The following is a 23,947-nucleotide window of genomic DNA, read 5'->3' on the forward strand; positions in this document are numbered from 1 at the left end:
CTTCCTCTTCTGTTATAGCCCCTGCCTTCCCTGCTTCATCATTCCTCTCTCCTCTGTTATTGCCTGTCTCCTCCCCTATTATGCCCTTCTCCTCTCCTCTGTTACTGCCCCTGTCTTCTCTTCACTCTCCTCTGTTATGCCCCGTCTTCTCCCTCTCCTCTGTTATGCCCTGTCTTCTCTCCTCTCCCTGTTATGCCCCTGTCTTCTCTCCTCTCCTCTGCCATGTCCTGTCGTCTCCCTTCTCCTCTGTTAATGCCCCTGTCTTTCTCATTCCTCTCCTCTGTTATGCCCCTGTCTTTCTTCTCCTCTCCTCTGTTATGCCCTGTTGTCTTCTTCCTCTCCCTTCTTTATGCCTGTCTTCTCTAGCTCTCCTCTTAATGCCCCTGGGCTTCTCTGCTCTCTCCCCTGTCCATGACCCTCTCTCTTGTCCCCAGATCCAACACTCACACAGTGTTCATGAACAACATGTGTGTTGCAGGTACAGTTCCCATGCAATCCTGCATATTGGCAACATTTAAGGGCTTATTTTTTTTCCACCCAGGCAAGCTTTATTAATTTGCTGCTCCGTTATTGGGAGAGCCAGAGTATCTGTAAGAGTCACAGAACCAAATGTACAATTGGGCTATAGACAGCCTATAGGACAGGCCTACAGACAGCCTACAGAAGGGCTACAGACAGGCCTATAGACAGGCCTACAGACAGGCCTATATGACCAGGCTATGATAGGACAGGCCTGACAGGGCAGCTGGAACAGAGCACACCTACTATTATGACAGAGATTCTGTAGAATTTAGGACTGGTGTGTAGACGTGATTCTTGAGTGAGAGCCTTGGGATGTATAGACTGTTCGGTTCTTGAGTGGAGCCTTTGAGATATAGACTGTGGTTCTTGGGTTAGAGCCTTGGAGTATAGACTGGTGGTTCTGTGGGTGAGAGCCTTGGAGTATAGACTGTGGTTCTTGGTGAGAGCCTTGGAGTATAGACTGTGTTCTTGGGGTGAGAGCCTGGAGTACTAGACTTGTGTTTTGGGTGAGAGCCTTGGAGTATTAGACTGTGGTTCATATTGTGACCTGCCTTGGAGTATAGACTGTGGTTTCTCTGGTGTGAGAGGCGCTTGGAGTTATAGACTGGGTTTCTTGGGTGAGAGCCTTTGGAGTATAGGACTGGGTTCTTGGAGTGGAGAGCCGTTGGGAGTATAAGACTTGGTTCTTTGGAGTGAGAGCTTTGGAGTATAGACTGTGGTTTCTTGGGGTGAGAGCCTTGGCAGTATAGGAACTGTGTTCTTGGGCGTGAGAGCCTTGGAGAGTAGACTTGTAATTACAGTGCCCATCTCTAGCCAGCTGGAAAGAGAGATAATATCAAACACTGGGGAAACTATTTATTCTCCTTTTACACTGTGTCTATCTGTAAAGAAGCCTGGTATTCTACGTTAGAGCCTCGTGTTCTATGGGTATATCAGTCTATATAGATTGGCCTGGTTTCCAAGAGACATAACCCATGGGGTCAGTTAAACTTCCTGACCTCCACAGAGGTCTGTCTCGGTGTGATCAGTCAGAACTGTGATTAACGAGCAGGTTCAACCAGGCTATTCTGTGTATCTGATTTACTGACAGAGAGAGAGATGGAGATGTCAATGAGAAATCTACGGGCTGTGCCGTTATACATCTGGAGAGCAGGGAGAGAATACACCCAGGGATGGAGAGTGGATAGTCCACCCTGAGACGTGAGGTATAAGAACATCCTTCTGCCGTGGGAATTTCACTACTTCAGCGTAACGTTTTCTACCGGTTTCATCCTGGTTCTATTTAAAGTCATGTTCTCAAATTGTTCAGAGAAAGTAAGAAAACGTTCCTTAAAAAAAGCAAAGGAAAACTTTTGTAACATTCAGAGAACATTCTAAGAATATTATTTAAAAACATATACATTCCATTCTCAGCATCAACAGAACTCTCTCTATCCGCCATCTTGTTAAGTGTATTCAGGTGTGTCAGCCGCGCCCACTAATTGGCCACACCTGATCTGAATGAGTGCTTCTTTCATTTGAAATGGGGTCTGTTTGAATAAAAGAAAAAGAACAGCTTTGTATCCGTAAAAAAAAACATGCCATGCTAACTCCATCCAGGGGGCGCAGTGGACTAAATCCACGTATAGTGAATAGACAATGATAGGTTCAAATCGCACTGATGCTGTCTATCCACATTATCTGCAGTGAGTACAGATCGGCTTACTGTGACAATGTCAGCCGCTGTGGAGAATACCCTCTCGCTAGGGACAGAGATCATGAGGGTATATTAACACGTTGGTCTTCCACCATGTCAGTGGATCAGCATCCAGGGGAATACAGTCCACTTCCCTCTATGAGGTCACCTCCTCCTCTACGACCTTGACCTTTGACTTGGTTTCCTGCTCCTGGGTCGTGAACAACTCGCCAAAAAGCTCAGCCATGGCAGACTTCTTTTCTGGAGGAGAACCCCTGCCGTCTGCCGTCTCTGGAGAGGGGTTGGCTCCTGTGGTATCTGTGGCCTGACCCTGCAGAATTAAATTAGATGAAAATGAAGTGGCTTTAAAGTATCTTTAAAAAATATGATTTATTGTTAGAAATATATATCAGACACTATAATGACAATTACAATTATTACTTTTTAATTAATTGTTAAATCACAAATTAATAAAATAATAAATGTCACATTAACAAAATAAATACAATACCTGTTGTATATTGGTCACAATCTCTGCTGTGAGTTCATTGTAGACTCTCAGACGAGCAGCAGCATCCAGGTGCAGCAGGGACTTGAACCGGGGGTCCAAAGTGGTGCTGTTGTGTAAGAAGTCTTGGACACCAGGGTCAGCATATCTAGGCTCCAGGTTAACTCTGATAGCTGTCTTGACATCCCTTACTGCGGGTTCATCTTCATCAGATGCCACCATTGACTTCAGGACCATTGTTTTCATAGGCAGGACCATGGAAACTGATGGAATGCTCTCAGTGCAGATCAGTGTTGTGACTGTTTTGAGAGGTTTGCACACATCGATAACTTCCTCTGCTAGTCTTATGTCATTTTCAGACAAAGTCACAATATCTTTGACATTCTTCCTCACAGCTTGATCAGTCAGTGTAGAATACAACACAACTTTCTACTCGAGGTATCTCTCAACCATGTCATGGCTTGAATTCCATCTAGTAGGGACATCTTGGATTAGTTTGTGGTTTGGCAGCTCCAGCATCTCCTGTTTTGTCTTGAAAACATGTGCAGCAGTTGTGCTTTTTAAAAGGATACCACCTTCCTGATCTTTGCTAGGAGGCGAGAGACTGGATTGACTGACATTGCTTTTTGAGATGCAGATTAATAATGTGAGCAAAGCATCCTCTCTGTGGCCCCAATCCAGCTAGTGCCACTGCATTTACAATTTTCTAGTGTTATTACTTGCGTACTATTGTTTGTACAGATGAACGTGGCATTGGAAATTGCTCCCAAGGATGAACCAGACTTGTCGAGGTCCACAACCGACTTGCCAAAACTATAGTTTTTATAGCAAGAAATTTGTGGAGTAGTTGAAAAACGAGCTTTAATGACTCCAACCTAAGTGTATGTGAACTTCCGACTTCAACTGTGTGTGTATATATTGTATATATATATATATATACAGTGGGGCAAAAAAGTATTTAGTCAGCCACCATTGTGGCAAGTTCTCCCACTTAAAAAGATGAGAGAGGCCTGTAATTTTCATCATAGGGTACACTTCAACTATGACAGACAAAATTAGAAAAATCCAAAAATCACATTGTAGGATTTTTAATGATTATTTGCAATGATGGTGGAAAATAAATATTTGGTCAATAAACACAACAAGCAGATTTCTGGCTCTCACAGACCTGTAACTTTCTTCTTTAAGAGGCTTCTCTGTCCTCCACTCGTTACTGTATTATGGCACCTGTTTGAACTTGTTCTAGTATAAAAGACACGTGTCCACAACCTCAAACAGTCACACTCAACTCCACTATGGCTAAGACCAAAGAGCTGTCAAGGACACCAGAAACAAAATTGTAGACCTCACCAGGCTGGGAAGACTGAATCTGCAATAGGTAAGAGCTTGGTTTGAGAGAAATCACTGTGGGAGCAATTATTAGGAAATGGAAACATACAAGACCACTGATAATCTCCCTCGATCTGGGGCTCCACGCAAGATCTCACCACGTGGGGTCAAAATGATCACAAGACGGTGAGCAAAAATCCCAGAACCACACGGGGGGACCTAGTGAATGACCTGCAGAGAGCTGGTACCAAAGTAACAAAGCCTACCATCAGTAACACACTACGCCGCCAGGGACTCAAATCCTGCAGTGCCAGACGTGTCCCCTGCTTAAGCCAGTACATGTCCAGGCCCGTCTGAAGTTTGCTAGAGGCATTTGGATGATCCAGAAGAAGATTGGGAAAATGTCATATGGTCAAGATGAACAAAATATACTTTTTGCTAAAAACTCAACTCGTCGTGTTTGAGTTCAAAGAATGCTGAGTTGCATCCAAAGAACACATACCTACTGTGAAGCATGGGGGTGGAAAACATCATGCTTTGGGGGTGTTCTTCTGCAAAGGGACCAGGACGACTGATCGTGTAAGGACAGAATGAATGGGACCATGTATCGTGAGATTTTGATTGAAAACCACCTTCCATCAGCAAGGGCATTGAAGATGAAACGTGGCTGGGTCTTTCAGCATGACAATGATCCAAACACACCGCCCGGGCAACGAAGGAGTGGCTTCGTAAGAAGCATTTCAAGGTCCTGGAGTGGCCTACCAGTCTCCAGATCTCAACCCCATAGAAATCTTTGGAGGGAGTTGAAGTCCATGTTCCCAGCAACAGCCCCAACAAACTGCTCTAGAGGAGATCTGCATGGAGGAATGGGCCAAAATACCAGCAACAGTGTGTGAAAACCTTGTGAAGACTTGCAGAAAACGTTTGACCTCTGTCATTGCCACAAGGGTATATAACAAAGTATTGAGATAAACTTTTGTTATTGACCAAATACTTATTTTCCACCATAATTTGCAAATAAATTCATAAAAAATCCTACAATGTGATTTTCTGGATTTTTTTTCTCATTTTGTCTGTCATAGTTGAAGTGTACCTATGATGAAAATTACAGGCCTCTCTCATCTTTTTAAGTGGGAGAACTTGCACAATTGGTGGCTGACTAAATACTTTTTTGCCCCACTGTATATATTTATTTTTTCCCCCCTAGCTATAATATGTGATTCATGTATTGTTCGGTTTGCAGTGCGTATCGAACCGTGCACTGTGGACCCTGTACCGAACGGTTCAATATGAATACACGTACCGTTTCACCCCTAGTTAGAATGCTTCTAATTAGGAGAGGGGTTAACAATGTGCAGTCCGTTTTAATTAGGGGCGGGTATACAAGCAATCTAGAACACACTGCACCCCCCATCGCACCTTCACAAAAAACATGGCTAAAGTGTAAATGTGCCCCTGTAAAAATAAAAATAAACTCAAATAAACTCAAACTTAAACCTGCAGTAAATAGTAACACACAGCAACATAACAATTTAATCAACCAGAAAACACAAGCAGTCTCATTTCAACAGCCCTCTGTGTCTTTAAATGCTGGAATCAGAGAGAGAGAGAGAGAGAGAGAGAGATGACCGGATCTCGTAGAGGAATGAAAAAGAAAGAAGAGAAAAAGGAGGGTGAGAGCGATAAAATAATGAAAAGAGAGGCATACCAGGACCTATAAACAGGGAGAAAAGAGAAGGAGAGCAGAGGGAGGCCCGTATCAGTTTAACAGACAAACCACCCAGGAAGCAGGTTAATATACTAAGCTGAGGTCACATCCCAAACATCTTCACATGTGCTGGGCCAAAAACACGTTTTACATTTCCTGCAGGGTGAACAGGGTGATCAAATTAAGATCCTACATCCTACAAAGATATAAACGCATGAAACAATTTCAAAGATTTCACTGAGGTACAGTTCATATCAGGAAATCAGTCAATTTACATAAATTCATTAGGCCCTACTCTTTCAATTGACTGGGCAGGGCTGCAGCCATGGATGGGCGTTGGAGGGCATAGGCCCACCTACTTGGCAGCCAGGCCCACCCACTGGGGAGCCAGGCCCACCCACTGGGGAGCCAGGCCCAGCCAATGCCCACAAAAGGGCTTTTTTACAGACAGAAATACTCCTCAGTTTCATCAACTGTCCAGCTACCTGCCGCCTCACTGCTCACGCTGTCTACCCTGAGCAGTCACAAAAAACTGTCTGTTCTCACCTTCACAGCGGGAAATAGACTTCCCAAGGACACCTGCAACAATGGGAGCACACTCTGTAAATGTTATTAACAGTACATTCGGAAAGTATTCATACACCTTGACTTTTTCCACATTTTGTTACGTTCCAGCCTTATTCTCAAATTGATTAAATGTTTTTTTTTGGTCATCAATCTATACACAATACCYCATAATGACTAAGCAAAAAGTTTAAGCAAATTTATTAGAAATAAAAACGGAAAATATTACATTTACATAAGTATTCAGACCCTTTTCTCAGTACTTTGTTGAAGCACCTTTGGCAGCAATTACAGCCATGAGTCTTCTTGGGTATGACGCTACAAACTTGGCACACCTGTATTTTTGGGAGTTTCTCCAATTCTTCTCTGCAGATCCTCTCAAGCTCTGTCAGGTTGGATGGGGAGTGTTGCTGCACAGCTATTTTCAGGTCTCTCCAGAGATTGGGTTCAATTCCAGGCTCTGGCTGGGCCACTCAAGGACATTCAAAGACTTGTCCCGAAGTCACTCCTGCGTTGTCTTGGCTGTGTGCTTAGGGTCGTTGTCTTGTTGGAAGGTGAACCTTCGCCCCAGTCTGACGAACTGAGTACTCTGGAGCAGGTTTTCATCAAGGATCTCTGCTCCGTTCATCATGCTTCACTGTAGGGATGGTGCCAGGTTTCCTAAAGACGTGACGATTGGCGTTCAGGCCAAAGAGTTCAATCTTGGTTTCATCAGACCAGAGAATCTTGTTTCTCATGGCCTGAGAGTCTTTAGGTGCCTTTTGGCAAAGTCCAACCTGGCTGTCATGTGCCTTGTACTGAGGAGTGGCTTCCTTCTGGCCACTCTACCATAAAGGCCTGATTGGTGGAATGCTGCAGAGATGGTTGTCCTTCTGGAAGGTTCTCCCATCTCCACAGAGGAACTCTAGAGCTCTGTCAGAGTTACCATCGGGTTCTTGGTCACCTCCCAGACCAAGGGCCTTCTCCTCCGATTGCTCAGTTTGGCCAGGTGGCCAGCTCTAGGAAGAGTCTTCCAAAACCTTCCATTTATGATGGGGGCCACTGTGTTCTTGGGGACCTTTATTGCTGCTGAAATGTTTTTGTACCCTTCCCCAGATCTTTGCGTCGACACAATCCTGTCTCAGAGATCTAAAGACAATTCCTTTGACCTCATGGCTTGATTTTTGCTCTGACATGCACTGTCAACTGTGGGACCTTTTATAGACAGGTGTGTGCCTTTCCAAATCATATCCAATCAATTGAATTTACCCCAGGTGGACTCCAATCAAGTTGTAGAAACATCTCAAGGATGATCAATGGAAACAGGATGCACCTGAGCTCAATTTTGAGTCTCATAGCAAAGGGTCTGAATACTTATGTAAATAAATTATTTCAAAATGGTTATAAATTTGCTAAAAAAAAATCAAAAAAACTTTTTGGGCTTTGTTATGTTTTATTGTGTGTAGATTGCTGAGGATTATTATATATATTTTTTAATAAGGCTGTAATGTAACAAAACGTGGAAAAAGTCAAAGGAGTCTGAATACTTTCCAAAGGCACTGTATGTAGAGTATATCATTCCAAACAATATGTTTTAAAATGAGCAAAATCAGAAAGCGTCATTTAGAGATATTCATATTTCTATGTTTTAATGTTGAATAAATTAATGTTAAGAAAAAAATTCAGGATGAAGACATAAGTAGTATAATGACGCCAAGATGTTGTCTGTATCATGTACAGTTCATAGTTCATAGGGTCTTACAGGAGGCACGTAAAAATCTAAAAAGTGGCTAAAATTGCCACTTTCATCATGATTTTAAAAAAAAATGGTTTGTGATACAAATGTAAAAAGTATGTCAATCACCTTTCTTCCCATTTAAGTTTGTATGTGACAATTGTCAGAACAATCTGAGATACCAAAAATATTTTCCATTGTGATTGTGATCATAGCCTGGGGGGAGCATCCTTCACAGACAATGTACAGAGAACAGAGCGGTATGGAAAATAATTGGCTGCTTCCTGATTGTTTTCTAATGTCCATCAAGCAGGTATCTCTGTGATATTGCAGCTGGAGGATACATGAAGACTAGAACCAGAAGGAGTTGTAGGGAGATACATTCATGGAACGGTGTCATTGACTTGTAGGATGGGTTGGTATCTGAGTATCTGAGCATTGAATCGTTAGTGTGTTTGGTACTGTTGTCTAGCTTCAGAATTAACTTTAAGGTAAGGTAGAAGCAGAATAAGGGTTTAAAAACACTTTTTAAAGTGTATAATTCATTGTACAATTGTGTTGAAAGCCACTGCCAAGACCTCCCAATGGCAGGTCTACACAGTAAATGTTTCATGCTTTGCACCAGGTACAGACACCAGTAATGGTCCCAGGTTGAATAAATCGGAATTATTCTTAATGATATATTATTTATATTCTCTAGCTTTGGAGCATTGAATAGAGACGTCTCCCTAATGAACACCACCCATCCCTGCAGCAGCTAAATACAGTAAGATGTTCTCCACATCTTCTTTAGGCATCCACCAGTTGTTGATAAATCATTTTTATGAACTTGGCGCCGCAGTACCATTGTATCACTGACTCTGTTTGGATCAAAGAGTCTTGGATGTCTCAATCTCTGGCAAAACCCGTCAAAAAGTAAACCCTCCTTCTGTCCTGGTTCTGGTGACCCACAGGGTGTGCAGGCTTTTTTTCCAACCCAGCACTAAACCCCTTATTCAACTAATCAACTTGTCATCTAACCAATGATTAGTTGTGCATAAAGCTTGCCCTGAGCATAGTCCTGTACCCCTGATCCTGCGTGGTACAATCCCAACCGCAGAAGGCATTGGTGAGAGCCAGGACTGGACTATGCCTTTGCAGACAGTGCTGGAGGGGGGACGGGGGACGGGGGGTGGGGGGTAGCAGCCTTTTGGGTATCTACAGCTCAGGTTGTGCAGATCTGTCACCAGCCCAGCGCTGCACACAGAGGGGGACACATTTTGTGATGGGGGAAGGGGAGAGTCGTGACACCATCCTAGAAAGAACGCTGGAGAAAGAACGCTGGAGAGAACGCTGGAAGAACGCTGGAGAAAGAACGCATGCTGGAGAAAGAACGCTGGAGAAAGAACACTGGAGAAAGAACGCTGGAGAACGAAGCTGGGAAACGCTGGAGAAGAACGCTGGAGAAAAGAACGCTGGAGAAAGAACACTGGAGAAAGAACGCTGGAGAAAGAACGCTGGAGAAAGAACCGCTGGAGAAAGAAGCTGGAGAAAGAACGCTGGGAGAAAGAACACTGGAGAGAAGACGCTGGAGAAAGGAACGACTGGAGAAAGAACGCTGGAGAAAGAACGCTGGAGAAAGAACGCTGGAGAAAGACGCTGGAGAAAGAACGCTGGAGAAAGAACGCTGGAGAAAGAACGCTGGAGAAAGAACACTGGAGAAAGACACGCTGGAGAAGAACGCTGCGAGACAGAACGCTGGAGAAAGAAAGCTGGAGAAAGAACGCTGGAGACAAAGAACGCTGGAGACAGAACGCTGGAGAAGAACGCTGGAGAAAGAACGCTGGAGAAAGAACGCTGGAGAAAGAACGCTTGGAGAAAGAACAAACGTGGAGAAAGAACGCTGGAGAAAGAACGCTGGAGAAGAGAACGCTGGACGAAAGAACGCTGGAGAAAGAACGCTGGAGAAAGAGACGCTGGAGAAAGAACAGCTGGAGAAAAACGCTGGAGAAAGACACGCTGGAGAAAGAACGCTGGAGAAAGAAACGCTGGAGAAAGAACGCTGGAGAAAAGAACGCTGGAGAAAGAACGCTGGAGAAAGAACGCTGGAGAAAGAACGCTGGAGAAAGAACGCTGGAGAAAGAAAGCTGGAGAAAGAAAGCTGGAGAAAGAACGCTGGAGAACGAACGCGAGGTGCCACAGAGGACTGAGATGAGCCTACAGTAGCTACCCAAAGCCACACTGAAGACCGGACTAAGAGTAGCTAACCAGAGTGGCAATACCTCCAATGGACTTTCCCTTGCTATACAGTGAGAATATAAAGGAATGATTTGTCCTGCGCTGCTTGACGATGATAAGGAGAGCAGAGTGTGAGACTAACCGGCAGTGGGTTGAAGTGCTGGTCTACGAGATGTGTGTATCCATAGTCGAAGAACGAGTGTCTCAGGACCACGTCAATCCCCTGCATCGCTGCCATACCCAGAGTGTTCATCCACCTGAAACACACACACACAAACACATACACACACACCCCAGTGGCGGTCAGTGGTGTTTATGATGAGGGAGGACAATTTAAATTTTTCATGAGCATTGTCTTATTTCTATTACAGCATGTTGGATGACTGTCATTCATATTCCATTCACCCAGTTCAGTGTAACAGTGATAGGTTTAGGCTACTACGATACTCAAATTTTCTCTATACCCATCATGAGGTTGCTACAACCTAGCCTATGAATGAAAGTTTACAAAGTAACCGGAATGAATACACCTCTGATCACTCATAAACACAGTTCACTTTAATAGCAGCCACGTTGTATTCCTTCTTGCATCTATGCACTCTCCTCCTCTCACCTTTTCCCTTTGTTTTTGGACTTCAATGAACAACACATCAGCTGTATGTGACCAGGCGAAAAAACACTTTCCAAGTCAAATCAAGTCATAACCACTACACACAGCCTACATCGCTATATTAGCTAAAGTAATGTCCTAGTCAACATAGCTAATAGAACTAATGCGTTAGTAAACCCGCTACAATCATGCAGTAATGTTACAGTGTATAGTCAGTAAGCAGTTACACCGGCGGGCCCCGGTGGCAATAAATTAATAAATCCAAAAGCTTGACTTGGAAGAGTTCCAGTGTTGTGTTAGATAGTCATAGCCAGCTTGCTAACATTGCATCCTTCTGTTTGAGCCGGGTGTTTCAGTAACTAAACTAGCCAGCCGCATTTGCTAGCTAAGTAAGTGAAACTGAAAGTGAAAAAAAGTATGAAATCTCACTCTCTCTCTCTCCCCTCCATACTTTGAAGAAATTAATTTGTTGAAAACTGTTCAACTATTGTCTTTCTCTCTTTTTGAGTCAACTACTCACCACATTTTATACACTGCAGTGCTAGCTAGCTGTAGCTTATGCTTTCAGTACTTGATTCATTCTCTGATCCTTTGATTGGGTGGACAACATGTCAGTTCATGCTGCAAGACGTCTGATAGGTTGGAGAACATCCTCCGGAAGTTGTCATAATTACTATGTAAGTCTATGGAAGGGGGTGAGAATCAAGAGCCTCCTAGGTTTTGTATTGAAGTCAATGTACCAAGAGGACGGACACTAGCTGTCCTCCAGCTACACCAAAACAGCGTGTTTTAATCAAATATTTGGTGACATGTGAATATATTTAGAATTGTTTTATCTAAAAATGATGACTTTTTCAATGTTTTACAATGTTTATTTTTATGAAATTCACTGGTTCTCCCCTTCCTCCTCTGAAGATGCCTCCACTGACATACACACAAACACACAAACACACAAACACACAAAAGTGAGAATAATGCCTGAGTGTGGTGATACTTTGATTGATGTATAGGTTTTTTGATTGATTCATTTATAGATAGATTGATTGTCCTTACAGAAAGCCAGCAGCGTAGGTATCAGAGAGGTTGTTGGTTCCTCCAGCCCACGCCGGACCCAGTCCCCCCAACCACACCTTCTTACCAGGAGCATGGCTATTCACTACCTGAGAGACACAGAGGAAGTGAGAAAGAGAGTGTGAGAGCGAGAGAGGGGGACAGAGGAAAGAGAGGGGGACAAAGAAACAGGGGAAAGAGAGCGAGAGAAGGGGAGAGGGAGAAAAGAGAGAGAGAGAGAGAGAGATGGGGAGAAAGGGGGAAACACAACAGCAAAACAGGGATGAGATCAAAGAAAGAGAGAGAAAAAAGGAGGAATGAGAATCTCCTTTGTTCAATGACAGCAACATGAGGTTAGAACATTTCATTTAGTAAAAAAAAGAAGATGAATAGAACTTCTGTACTGAGCTGAACTGGACAGTCAATCTCATCCAACTAGTCCAATCCTGCTGGCCCGGAACCAGATACAGCAGCTAACACTGGTAAATGGATATCTGTCCCGAGGACCTGTTCTCTCTGCTCTAAACAGCTTCCAGAAAATCTCTCTCTGTTCTAGCATGTCTGCAAACCATTACTACTGGCAGCAAATGGACACACACGCACGACACACACAAACACACACACACACACACACACACACACCACACACGCACACACACCACACACACACACACACACACACGCACACACAACCACAACACGTACACCACAAGCATGCTCACACACGTTTACATACATGTCTACCCACGACAATAGCCATAATGCAACTCCAAAAACACGATACATACTCCATATAACATATACGATAGTCCGAACTATACCATGATCTATAGCAGTACATAGAACACATCCATATAACATATACGATACTCTATATAACAAATATCATACATAGTGCACAAACAATAGTCCATAGTACATTAACAATAGATGCTATATAAACATAACAATACATACTCCATGAATACATATTACTGTACATACTCATATAACATATAACATACTCTATATAACATATACATACAACACTACATGACTCCATATAACATGATCATAATTATATAAACATATAAATACGAAACAATAACGATATACATCATTCTATATAACATATAAATACTCTATATAACATATACATACAGTACCACACATACTCCATATAACATATACATAATCTATATACATATAAATACTATATATACCATATACAACAATACACTACATACTCCAATAACATCATACAATCTAATATAACATATAAGTACTCTATATAAACATATACAACTCTATATAACATATAACATATGCATAGTCCATATAACATAACATATCCATATAACATATACATAATCTATATAACATATACATACATACTCTATATAACTATAACGAACCTAATAATAGCATACTCTAATAACATATTTATACAACTCCATATAACATATACATATCTCATAAACATACATATCTAACATATACATACCATATAACGATAGACATACTCTATATAACATATACAACTCTATATAACATATAATACAATGTCTATAACATATACTTCAGCCATAACATAATACATACTCAATATAACATATACCATACTCCATTATACATAGTCCATATACATATACATAGTCCATATGACATATACATACTCTAATAACACTATAACATATACATACAGTCCATAACATTATACATGCCTAATAACATATACATACAATCACACCTAACAACTACCAATAACATATACATAGTCCATATAAACATATAACATATCCATATAGACATATACATATCCATATGACATATTACATACTCTATAAGAACATATACTTATACTACCATATACACATATAAATCCATATAACATATACATATCCATATACAATAAACATACCCATATAAACATATACATCAGTCATATAACATATAAAACATGTCCATAACATAACATATCCATATGACAATATACATACATATACATATACACCACTATACAACTACCATATAACATATACATACCTCATATACATACAATCCATATACATATAGTCTCCATATAATACTTAACTATATACATATCATAACATATTACTATGTTACTCTAATAACCAGTATACATACTCATATAACATATACATATCAACATTATAACATATACATCCATATCCATATGACTTAATACATATCAATAACATAACATACTCATATAAACATTATACATAGTCCATATGAACATAACATACTCTATATAATCATATACCAGTACAATAACATGTAATTTATATACAATATTCCATATAAACATATACATAGTCCTACATATAACAGATACATACAGTACCACATATAACATTATACATACTCCAATAACATAACATAGTCCCACTATAACATATACTACTCCATATAACATATACATATCCATATGACATATACATAGTCCATATAAACATTATACACTATCATATAACATATACATAGTTCCATATTGACATATAAACATATCCTATAAACATATACAATACTCTATATAACATAAACCATATCCATAACATATACAACTCTATATAACACTAACAATCCTATACATATACAGTATATATATATTACATAGTCCATATAACATATACATAGTCCATATAACATATACATAACTCCACAACATATAACATATACATATCCATATAACATATACATATCCATATGACATAACATAGCTTACTAATTATAAACATATACATAGTCCATAAACAGTATTTATATACATAGTTCCAATCATAACAAGTCCATAACATACATGCCATATAACATAATAGCCATACTGACATAACTACATACTCTAATAAACAGATACAACCATTAGCATTAACTTATAACATGTATTTAATATACATAGTCCATATAACATATACATACTCCATATAATGTATACATACTCTATATAACATATACATACTCTATATAACATATACATACTCCATTTAACATATTAACTCTACATAACATGTACTATAACATACATTCTAGTGTGTTTCTATTTTGCATGTTTTTTTATTTGATCTGACCGAGTGTTTATTCAGTACTCTTCCTTATTCTGTTTTGGATTATCTATTTCATTCACCTTTGATGCACGTACTGTCACGTTCTGACCTTAGTTCATTTTTATGTCTTTATTTTAGTTTGGTCAGGGCGTAAGTTGGGATGGGCATTCTATGTTGTTTTTCTATGTTTTGTTCTGTAGGTAATTTTCTATGTGTTTGGCCTAGTATGGTTCTCAATCAGAGGCAGGTGTCAGTCGTTGTCTCTGATTGGGAGCCATATTTAGGTAGCCTGTTTTTCATTGTGTTTTGTGGGTGATTGTTTCCTGTTATGTGTTTGCACCTTTCGGGAGTGTTTCGATTTTCGTTTGTATCATTCACTTTGTTATTTTGTATTTTTTTAGTGTTCAGTTTTAATAAATTAAAATGGACACTTACCACGCTGCACATTGGTCCGATCCTTCTTACTCCTCGTCAGACGAAGAGGAGAATCGTTACACGTACGCACACACTCACACACAATAGGGCGGCACACATAATTCTTTGATTGTTTTAATGGGCTTTGGGGGGTCCTTCCCTCTCTTTTACAATGGAGAAGAGTTGGGTATTTTCTACCAGCTCAGAGACTGTGACTAGATCTTCTCAGGGCTAGGCCCCTTTTTTTCTCCACTTCCTGTCTGAATGACGTGCCCAAAGTAAACTGCCTGTAGCTCAGGCCCTGAAGCCAGGATATGCATATAATTGGTACCATTGGAAAGAAAACACTTTGAAGTTTGCAGAAATGTTAAAATAATGTAGGAGAATATAACACAATAGGTATGGTAGGAGACAATCCAAAGAAAAAACAACCAGATTTTTTTTGTTTGTTGAGAGACCATCCTCTTAGAAATGCAAGAGAAAGGTCATATTGTAAATGTGCTCCCTGGATGCAATTCTTATGGCTTCCACAGGGTGTCATCAGTCTATGTTCAAGGTTTCAGGCTTGTAACTTCAAAAACGAATAAGAAATATCAGTTTTAGTAGAGGGGCACTGTCTTGGAAATTCGTGTTTGCGCGCGCCATGAAGACATTGCGAACCCGCCAAAACCGGTTTCCAATTGAACATACTTCTTTCCAAAATAAATATTATAGTCTGATTACATTTAAGGGTATCTGAGGAGTAAATATAAATGTTTTTTAACTTGTTAAAACAAAGTTTAGGGGTAGATTTTTGGATTCCTTTCTCTACAAGTTGAATGAGTGGATTACTCAAATCGATGGCGCCAACTAAACAGACTTTTTGGGATATAAAGAAGGATTTTATCTAACAAAACAACACTACATGTTATAGCTGGGACCGTTTGGATGACAAATCAGAGGAAGATTTTCAAAAAGTAAGTGAATATTTAATCGTTGTATGTGACTGTATGAAACCTGTGCCGTTGGACACCTAGCCCCGCTGGCGGGACACCTAGCCCTAAGAGGTTTTAATTAATTGTGAGCACAACCGTCCCACCCTACAGAGACAGACAGACAGCACGGCCGATCCACCCTACAGAGACACAGACACAGACAGACAGACAGACAGACAGACAGACAGACAGACAGACAGACAGACAGACAGACAGACAGACAGACAGACAGCACGTCCGTCCCACCCTACAGAGACAGACAGCACAGACAGCACGACCGTCCCACCCTACAGAGACAGACAGCACAGACAGCACGGCCGTCCCACCCTACAGAGACAGACAGCACGGCCGTCCCACCCTACAGAGACACACAGCACAGACAGCACGACCGTCCCACCCTACAGAGACAGACAGCACAGACAGCACGGCCGTCCCACCCTACAGAGACAGACAGCACAGACAGCAACGAACCGTCCCACCCTACAGACAGACAGACAGGTTCTTATGGCCTTTTTCTTCTCTCTGAGGGAAGTTACTGCTCTAAAACTGCAGTTGAGACCCATAGAACTGTGTCCTTACAGAGGTAAGGCCTATGGAGGGAGGTAGCAGGCAACGGGGGAGCAGGGGAGAAGCAGGGCAGTGATCGGCAGAAGCACGTGTAACAGAGGTGATTTGTTGAACCACTCTTACATGATGAGTGACATTGCCTGAGACCTTATTTCAACCCTTGCCTTTCTCTCACCTTGAGTACTTTAGTGATCTGTTCGGTCAGGGTGTCCAGCAGGCGAGTCTTCAGAAAGTCCTCTACTTTGGTCACTCTGCTATCCATGTAGTAACTACAGACACAACAAAACAAACACATGCAGAATGCAGGTGACTTCTGATATATGCGCAGGGCGTCTTTTGTGAACTCATGGTAGGTTGTATACATTATCTTTTTTAATCTGATGCTAAATGCCCTCACTACATTACTACACTTTGCACATTAAACAGAGTTTGCACTTATCAGAAAGTATATTCAACTCATTCTCACAATTCTCACAATTATTTAATATTAACATTTACACATTTACTATGTTGGTAAGCTATGTAGATAGTTATTCCCACAAATTATATATACTATTTTTAATGATTCCTAAGATAATTTATAACGCGCTCCAGCTGAATTCAAAATGTTTTGCATGGTCTGCGTCTCAATCATAGGCGGAAATCCCAGGGGGGACGGGGGGACACGACCCCCCATCCTGGGAAAAATATGATTTGTCCCCCAATCTATCACTGTAAACATAACTATGTAATTTCAATAATATTAAAAATACGCAATGAAAGCAGTTGTGCTGATTATAGACACTTAATAGCGCCTTTTTAAGTTTCAAAAGATTGCGACACCCGCCTTTTGCCTCACAATGGTTTGATCCACTGCCAGTTCTTTAGCTGGCAAGGTAATAGAGGGTTCGTATCTACTGTCTGAAGGCACATGTACGTAACTGACGTGAGGTTAATCCAGTCAATCGCGCCATAGCAATGTTTACATTTTTATGTTGGCAGGGTTCACACACTAGCTGAATTTGCAGAGCTAGCGCGCAAACTAAAGTAACATTAACTAGCAAGCTAGCTAGTACCTATTCCATTAATGTGGCGTCGTCAAAGATGGAATCTTTGCTATCGTCAGTTTATTCCAAGATCAGCATGCAGCTGTAGTGCTTCAAAGTCCCTGTGATAAGGTTAGCGATAAACTGAAGTCCAAACTGAACAGAACTACACTCTCTTATACCATTGTCTTAAATATATTTAATGGTCTCGTTGCAAAAGCTAAATTGTCGCTAGTGAACTTTTTTACATTTATTTTATTTCACTTTCTTTTTTTTTTTGATTATAGCAAACACCACAGAAACGGAGTTGGTGCTCGCTAGCTTTACAAATTCAGCTATTGTTGGAAGCCAGCCAATATGAAACAAACTTATTAAAATTAGAAAAGGTTGTAGCATATGTTGTGTAAATGTGTGTGTGTGCAGCTAGACCGGCCAGCCAGCCAGCCAGCCAGGTAGAAAAATGGCAGAAAAAAGTAAAAGACGGACATCAGAGTATTTTTCAGTACACAAAACGCAAAGTAAGAACTCTAGTAGCCTAATATCTCAAAGACGAGTTGATAAAATGTTCATAAGAAAGAAGTGAATGCTAATGGAATGTTTCACAATGATGTCATTAGGCAGAGCAGGCAACAGATGGCACACAGACAGCAGAGCTGGGGACAGATAGGCAGGGACAGACTGGCAGAGACAGGGAGTCTCAGGTAAGTTTGTTGAGTCTTTGTTTGGAACATTATGAAAGGTTCTCAATTTTTTTTTACTTGTAAAATAGGGACATAATTGGAAAATGCTGGATACCCCCGCTCTCAACTTAACTGATGACTAAACTAGATTTGTTTATGGCAATGGTATTGCTGTTGTGATTAATTGTGTAGTTTTGGGTACCAGTAGTTAGGAGTCCGGCAACACCTTATTTCTTTTCTAGGAGACAGACTGAGTCTGTGAGGGTGGTGAAAGGGAAAGAGCCAGGGAGAGAGACTTCAGAGAACAATGTCACAGCCACGGCAGGACCAGCTGTCACCCTTGTTGCCAGCAGCACCAGTATAGGGGACAGTGGCCAGCTTGTCCAGTTACCTCGTGATGGCACAAAAACCTATCAGCCCACACCCACCATTTTTGAACCGCAAACTCTTGCCAACAGAGTGTTGACGTTTCAAGAGGCCCAAAGCACAGAATGAAATTCTGAACATCATGGCCTTCATTTCACTTCATTTCATAAAATTATACCGTTTTCTTAGCTAGCTAAGTTGTTTACCTGTTGCTAGGCAGTTGCTAGGGACATTCCTGAAAGAAGCTGTAGCTAACAAGGAGTGTCTATTGGCAGAAGAGAAGAAGGGACAAAGAAGGGACAAAGTGGGACAAATTAAGGACAGAAGAAAAGGGAAAGGGGACATTAAGGTGAAGCAGTCCTCTAAAGACACAAAGACAATAATACAAGAAACAACACTTCTATTGCCTCTCCCTCTACGATACGCACTTCCGGTTTGGTTTGGAGCGAGTAGTTGCATTCCGCTTTGCTCCACAGGTAGTATTACAGGTAGTATTACATTTCATTTCATTACAGTACAACAGTTTGATTTGTTTGATCTTAGCTGGCTACATAGCCGTCTTTGTATCCAAGATAATTGTGTAGTCTAGAGTAATTGTCGAGGTTACCTAGCCAGTTAGAGGTTACCTAGCCAGCTACACTTTCAAACAAAGTCAACAACGCAGCCACTGCTAGCTAGCCTATTTCACCAGCCAGCAGTACTATATCATTTTAGTCAATAAGATTTTTTGCAACGTACATTAACTTTCTGAACATTCGAGACGTGTAGTCCACTTGTCATTCCAATCTCCTTTGCATTAGCGTAGCCTCTTCTGTAGCCTGTCAACTATGTGTCTGTCTATCCCTGTTCTCTTCCTCTCTGCACAGACCATACAAACGCTTCACACCGCGTGGCCGCTGCTACTCTAACCTGGTGGTCCCAGCGCGCACGACCCACGTGGAGTTCCAGGTCTCAGGCAGCTCTGGAACTGCCGATCTGCGGCCAACAAGGCAGAGTTCATCTCAGCCTATGCTTCCCTCCAGTCCCTGACTTCTTGGCACTGACGGAAACATGGATTACCACTGATAACACTGCTACTCCTACTGCTCTCTCCTCGTCTGCACGTGTTTCTCGCACACCCCGAGAGCTTCTGGTCAGCGGGGTGGTGGCACTGGGATCCTCATCTCTCCCAAGTGGACATTCTCTCTTTCTCCCCTGACCCATCTGTCTATCGCCTCCTTTGAATTCCATGCTGTCACAGTTACCAGCCTTTCAAGCTTAACATCCTTATCATTTATCGCCCTCCAGGTTCCCTTGGAGAGTTCATCAATGAGCTTGACGCCCTGATAAGTTCCTTTCCTGAGGATGGCTCACCTCTCACAGTCTGGGTGACTTTACCTCCCACGTCTACCTTTGACTCATTCCTCTCTGCCTCCTTCTTTCCACTCCTCTCCTCTTTTGACCTCACCTCTCACCTTCCCCCCTACTCACAAGGCAGGCAATACGCTTGACCTCATCTTTACTAGATGCTGTTCTTCACTAATCTCATTGCAACTCCTCCAAGTCTCCGACCACTACCTTGTATCCTTTTCCCTCTCGCTCTCATCCAACACTTCCCACACTGCCCCTACTCGGATGGTATCGCGCGCGCCCAACCTTCGCTCTCTCTCCCCGCTACTCTCTCCTCTTCCATCCTATCATCTCTTCCCTCTGCTCAAACCTTCTCCAACCTATCTCTGATTCTGCTCCTCAACCCTCCTCTCCTCCCTTTCTGCATCCTTTGACTCTCTATGTCCCCTATCCTCCAGGCCGGCTCGGTCCTCCCCTCCTGCTCCGTGGCTCGACGCCTCATTGCGAGCTCACAGAACAGGGCTCCGGGCAGCCGAGCGGAAATGGAGGAAAACTCGCCTCCCTGCGGACCTGGCATCCTTTCACTCCCTCCTCTCTACATTCTCCTCTTCTGTCTCTGCTGCTAAAGCCAATTTCTACCACTCTAAATTCCAAGCATCTGCCCTCTAACCCTAGGAAGCTCTTTGCCACTTCTCCTCCCTCCTGAATCCTCCTCCCCTCCTCCCTCCTCCTCTCTCGCTGATGACTTCGTCAACCATTTTGAAAAGAGGGTCACGACATCCGATCCTCGTTTGCTAAGTCAAACGACACCGCTGGTTCTGCTCACACTGCCCTACCTGTGCTTTGACCTCTTTCTCCCTCTCTCTCCCAGATGAATCTCGCGTCTTGTGACGGCCGGCGCCCAACAACCTGCCCGCTTGACCCTATCCCCTCCTCTCTTTCCTCAGACCATTTCCGGAGACCTTCTCCTTACCTCACCTCGCTCTCAACTCATCCTTGACCGCTGGCTACGTCCCTTCCGTCTTCAAGAGAGCGAGAGTTGCACCCCTTCTGAAAAAAACCTACACTCGATCCTCCGATGTCAACAACTACAGACCAGTATCCCTCTTTTCTTTTCTCTCCAAACTCTTGAACGTGCCGTCCTTGGCCAGCTCTCCTGCTATCATCTCTCCAGAATGACCTTCTTGTCCAAATCAGTCAGGTTTCAAGACTAGTCATTCAACTGAGACTGCTCTTCTCTGTGTCACGGAGGCGCTCCGCACTGCTAAAGCTAACTCTCTCTCCTCTGCTCTCATCCTTCTAGACCTATCGGCTGCCTTTGTAACTGTGAACCATCAGATCCTCCTCTCCACCTCTCCGAGCTGGCATCTCCGGCGCGGCCCACGCTTGGATTGCGTCCTACCTGACAGGTCGCTCCTACCGGTGGCGTGGCGAGAATCTGTCTCCGCACCACGTGCTCTCACCACTGGTGTCCCCCAGGGCTCTGTCTAGGCCCTCTCCTATTCTCGCTATACACCAAGTCACTTGGCTCTGTCATATCCTCACATGGTCTCTCCTATCATTGCTATGCAGACGACACACAATTAATCTTTCCTTTCCCCCCCTGATAACCAGGTGGTGAATCGCATCTCTGCATGTCTGGCAGACATATCAGTGTGGATGACGGATCACCACCTCAAGCTGAACCTCGGCAAGACGGAGCTGCTCTTCCTCCGCGGGGAAGGACTGCCCGTTCCATGATCTCGCCATCACGGTTGACAACTCCATTGTGTCTCCTCCCAGAGTGCTAAGAACCTTGGCGTGATCCTGGACAACACCCTGTCGTTCTCAACTAACATCAAGGCGGTGACCCGTTCCTGTAGGTTCATGCTCTACAACATTCGCAGAGTACGACCCTGCCTCACGCAGGAAGCGACGGCAGGTCCTAATCCAGGCACTTGTCATCTCCCGTCTGGATTACTGCAACTCGCTGTTGGCTGGGCTCCCTGCCTGTGCCATTAAACCCTACAACTCATCCAGAACGCCGCAGCTCGTCTGGTGTTCAACTTTCCCAAGTTCTCTCACGTCACCCCCGCTCCTCCGCTCTCTCCACTGGCTTCCAGTTGAAGCTCGCATCCGCTACAAGACCATGGTGCTTGCCTACGGAGCTGTGAGGGGAACGGCACCTCCGTACCTTCAGGCTCTGATCAGGCCCTACACCCAAACAAGGGCACTGCGTTCATCCACCTCTGGCTGCTCGCCTCTACCTCTGAGGAAGTACAGTTCCCGCTCAGCCCAGTCAAAACTGTTCGCTGCTCTGGCACCCCCAATGGTGGAACAAACTCCCTCACGACGCCAGGTCAGCGGAGTCAATCACCACCTTCCGGAGACACCTGAAACCCCACCTCTTTAAGGATACCTAGGATAGGATAAAGTAATCCTTCTACCCCCCCTTAAAAGAGTTAGATGCACTATTGTAAAGTGGTTGTTCCACTGGATATCATAAGGTGAATGCACAATTTGTAAGTCGCTCTGGATAAGAGCGTCTGCTAAATGACTTAAATGTAAATGTAATGGCCAATACAATCATTCGAGGCATTGCAGCTGAGATTAGATCTCTTCCGATTGTACAATTTTCATTAATTGTTGATGGTACTCAAGATGTCTCTGGTGCTGAAACAGGAGAGTGTCTTTTTGCATTATGTTGACCATGATTGTCCTCACGAGGAGTTTATTGGGCTATACAGGGTGTCGGAGACAACAGGCGAGGGCATTGCGAAAGTGGCAACTGAAGTGTTGTTGAGGCTCAATTTGCCCATGTCTGGCTTACGTGGCAGAGTTCGATGGTGCCTCAAACATGGCAGGAAATACACAGGTGCACAGGCAATTGTGAGAAGGCAGCAGCCATTAGCCTCTATGTCCATTGTGGAGCACACTGTGTAATCTGATTACACAGGCTGGCTGCTCAGCCTCCCCACTGATCCGGGATTCCTTTTCTTGGGTCCATCAGTTAGGTGCCTCTATGGCCAGTCAGGAAAGTTTAAGAGCATGTTTGAATCAATTGCCACGTCACAAGAAACACATCTGCCCACCGGAAACCCCTATGTCCAACAAGGTGGACTGTGCGGAATACTGCTATTAGAGCTGTGCTAGGGCAGTATGAGCGGGTACTAAGCGCCTAGAGGAGAGTAGTTTTTAGTACATGACAGTAACACGACAGTACACTTACAAATTATTTATTTCATGTTATTTTATTTTAAAATTGCATACTTTGTGCGACATACTTGTCCATAGCTGCTGTTTGAAGAGTTGAGACACTGACTGAAGGATATTTTGTTTGATTTATTTGGGTTTTCATTGAAGTAGTTATTTTGCTTTTAGACTGTACTTATTTTAGCTTTTTGTTCTTGTAAAGATATTGTAGTAGACTCAGGCCAGTGGCACATTTAATGACTATATAAATGTATCAGAAAAAGTCAAATTAAAAGGTCAATTCAATACGGAGACTAACTTTGTGATGGTTCTCAATGGAGATTATTTTAGATGAGATCACACCATGTTCATTGTATTTATGAAAACTACACCCATACAGTGTACAGTCCCATTGCTACCTACTGGCCTTTCTTGATATTGCTAGTTGTAAGTACGAATACCTGCATACATACTGGA

The 23,947-nt window shown here is 42.7% G+C and overlaps 1 protein-coding gene across 1 annotated transcript in view; it reads right to left on the reverse strand.

Moving 5' to 3' along the window:
• Window positions 1-23,947, reverse strand: part of LOC112080523 (inactive heparanase-2-like) — an 87,114-nt gene that overhangs the window by 26,407 nt on the left and 36,760 nt on the right. Inside the window, exons 4-6 of the mRNA XM_024146310.2 lie at window positions 17,075-17,168; window positions 11,901-12,007; window positions 10,380-10,494 (exon numbers count right to left, since the gene is read on the reverse strand). Coding sequence (XP_024002078.2) covers window positions 10,380-10,494; window positions 11,901-12,007; window positions 17,075-17,168 — 316 coding nt within the window. The remainder of the gene's footprint in view (window positions 1-10,379; window positions 10,495-11,900; window positions 12,008-17,074; window positions 17,169-23,947) is intronic.

This window comes from Salvelinus sp. IW2-2015, unplaced genomic scaffold, assembly GCF_002910315.2.
Source record: "Salvelinus sp. IW2-2015 unplaced genomic scaffold, ASM291031v2 Un_scaffold16363, whole genome shotgun sequence".
NCBI lineage: Eukaryota > Metazoa > Chordata > Actinopteri > Salmoniformes > Salmonidae > Salvelinus > Salvelinus sp. IW2-2015.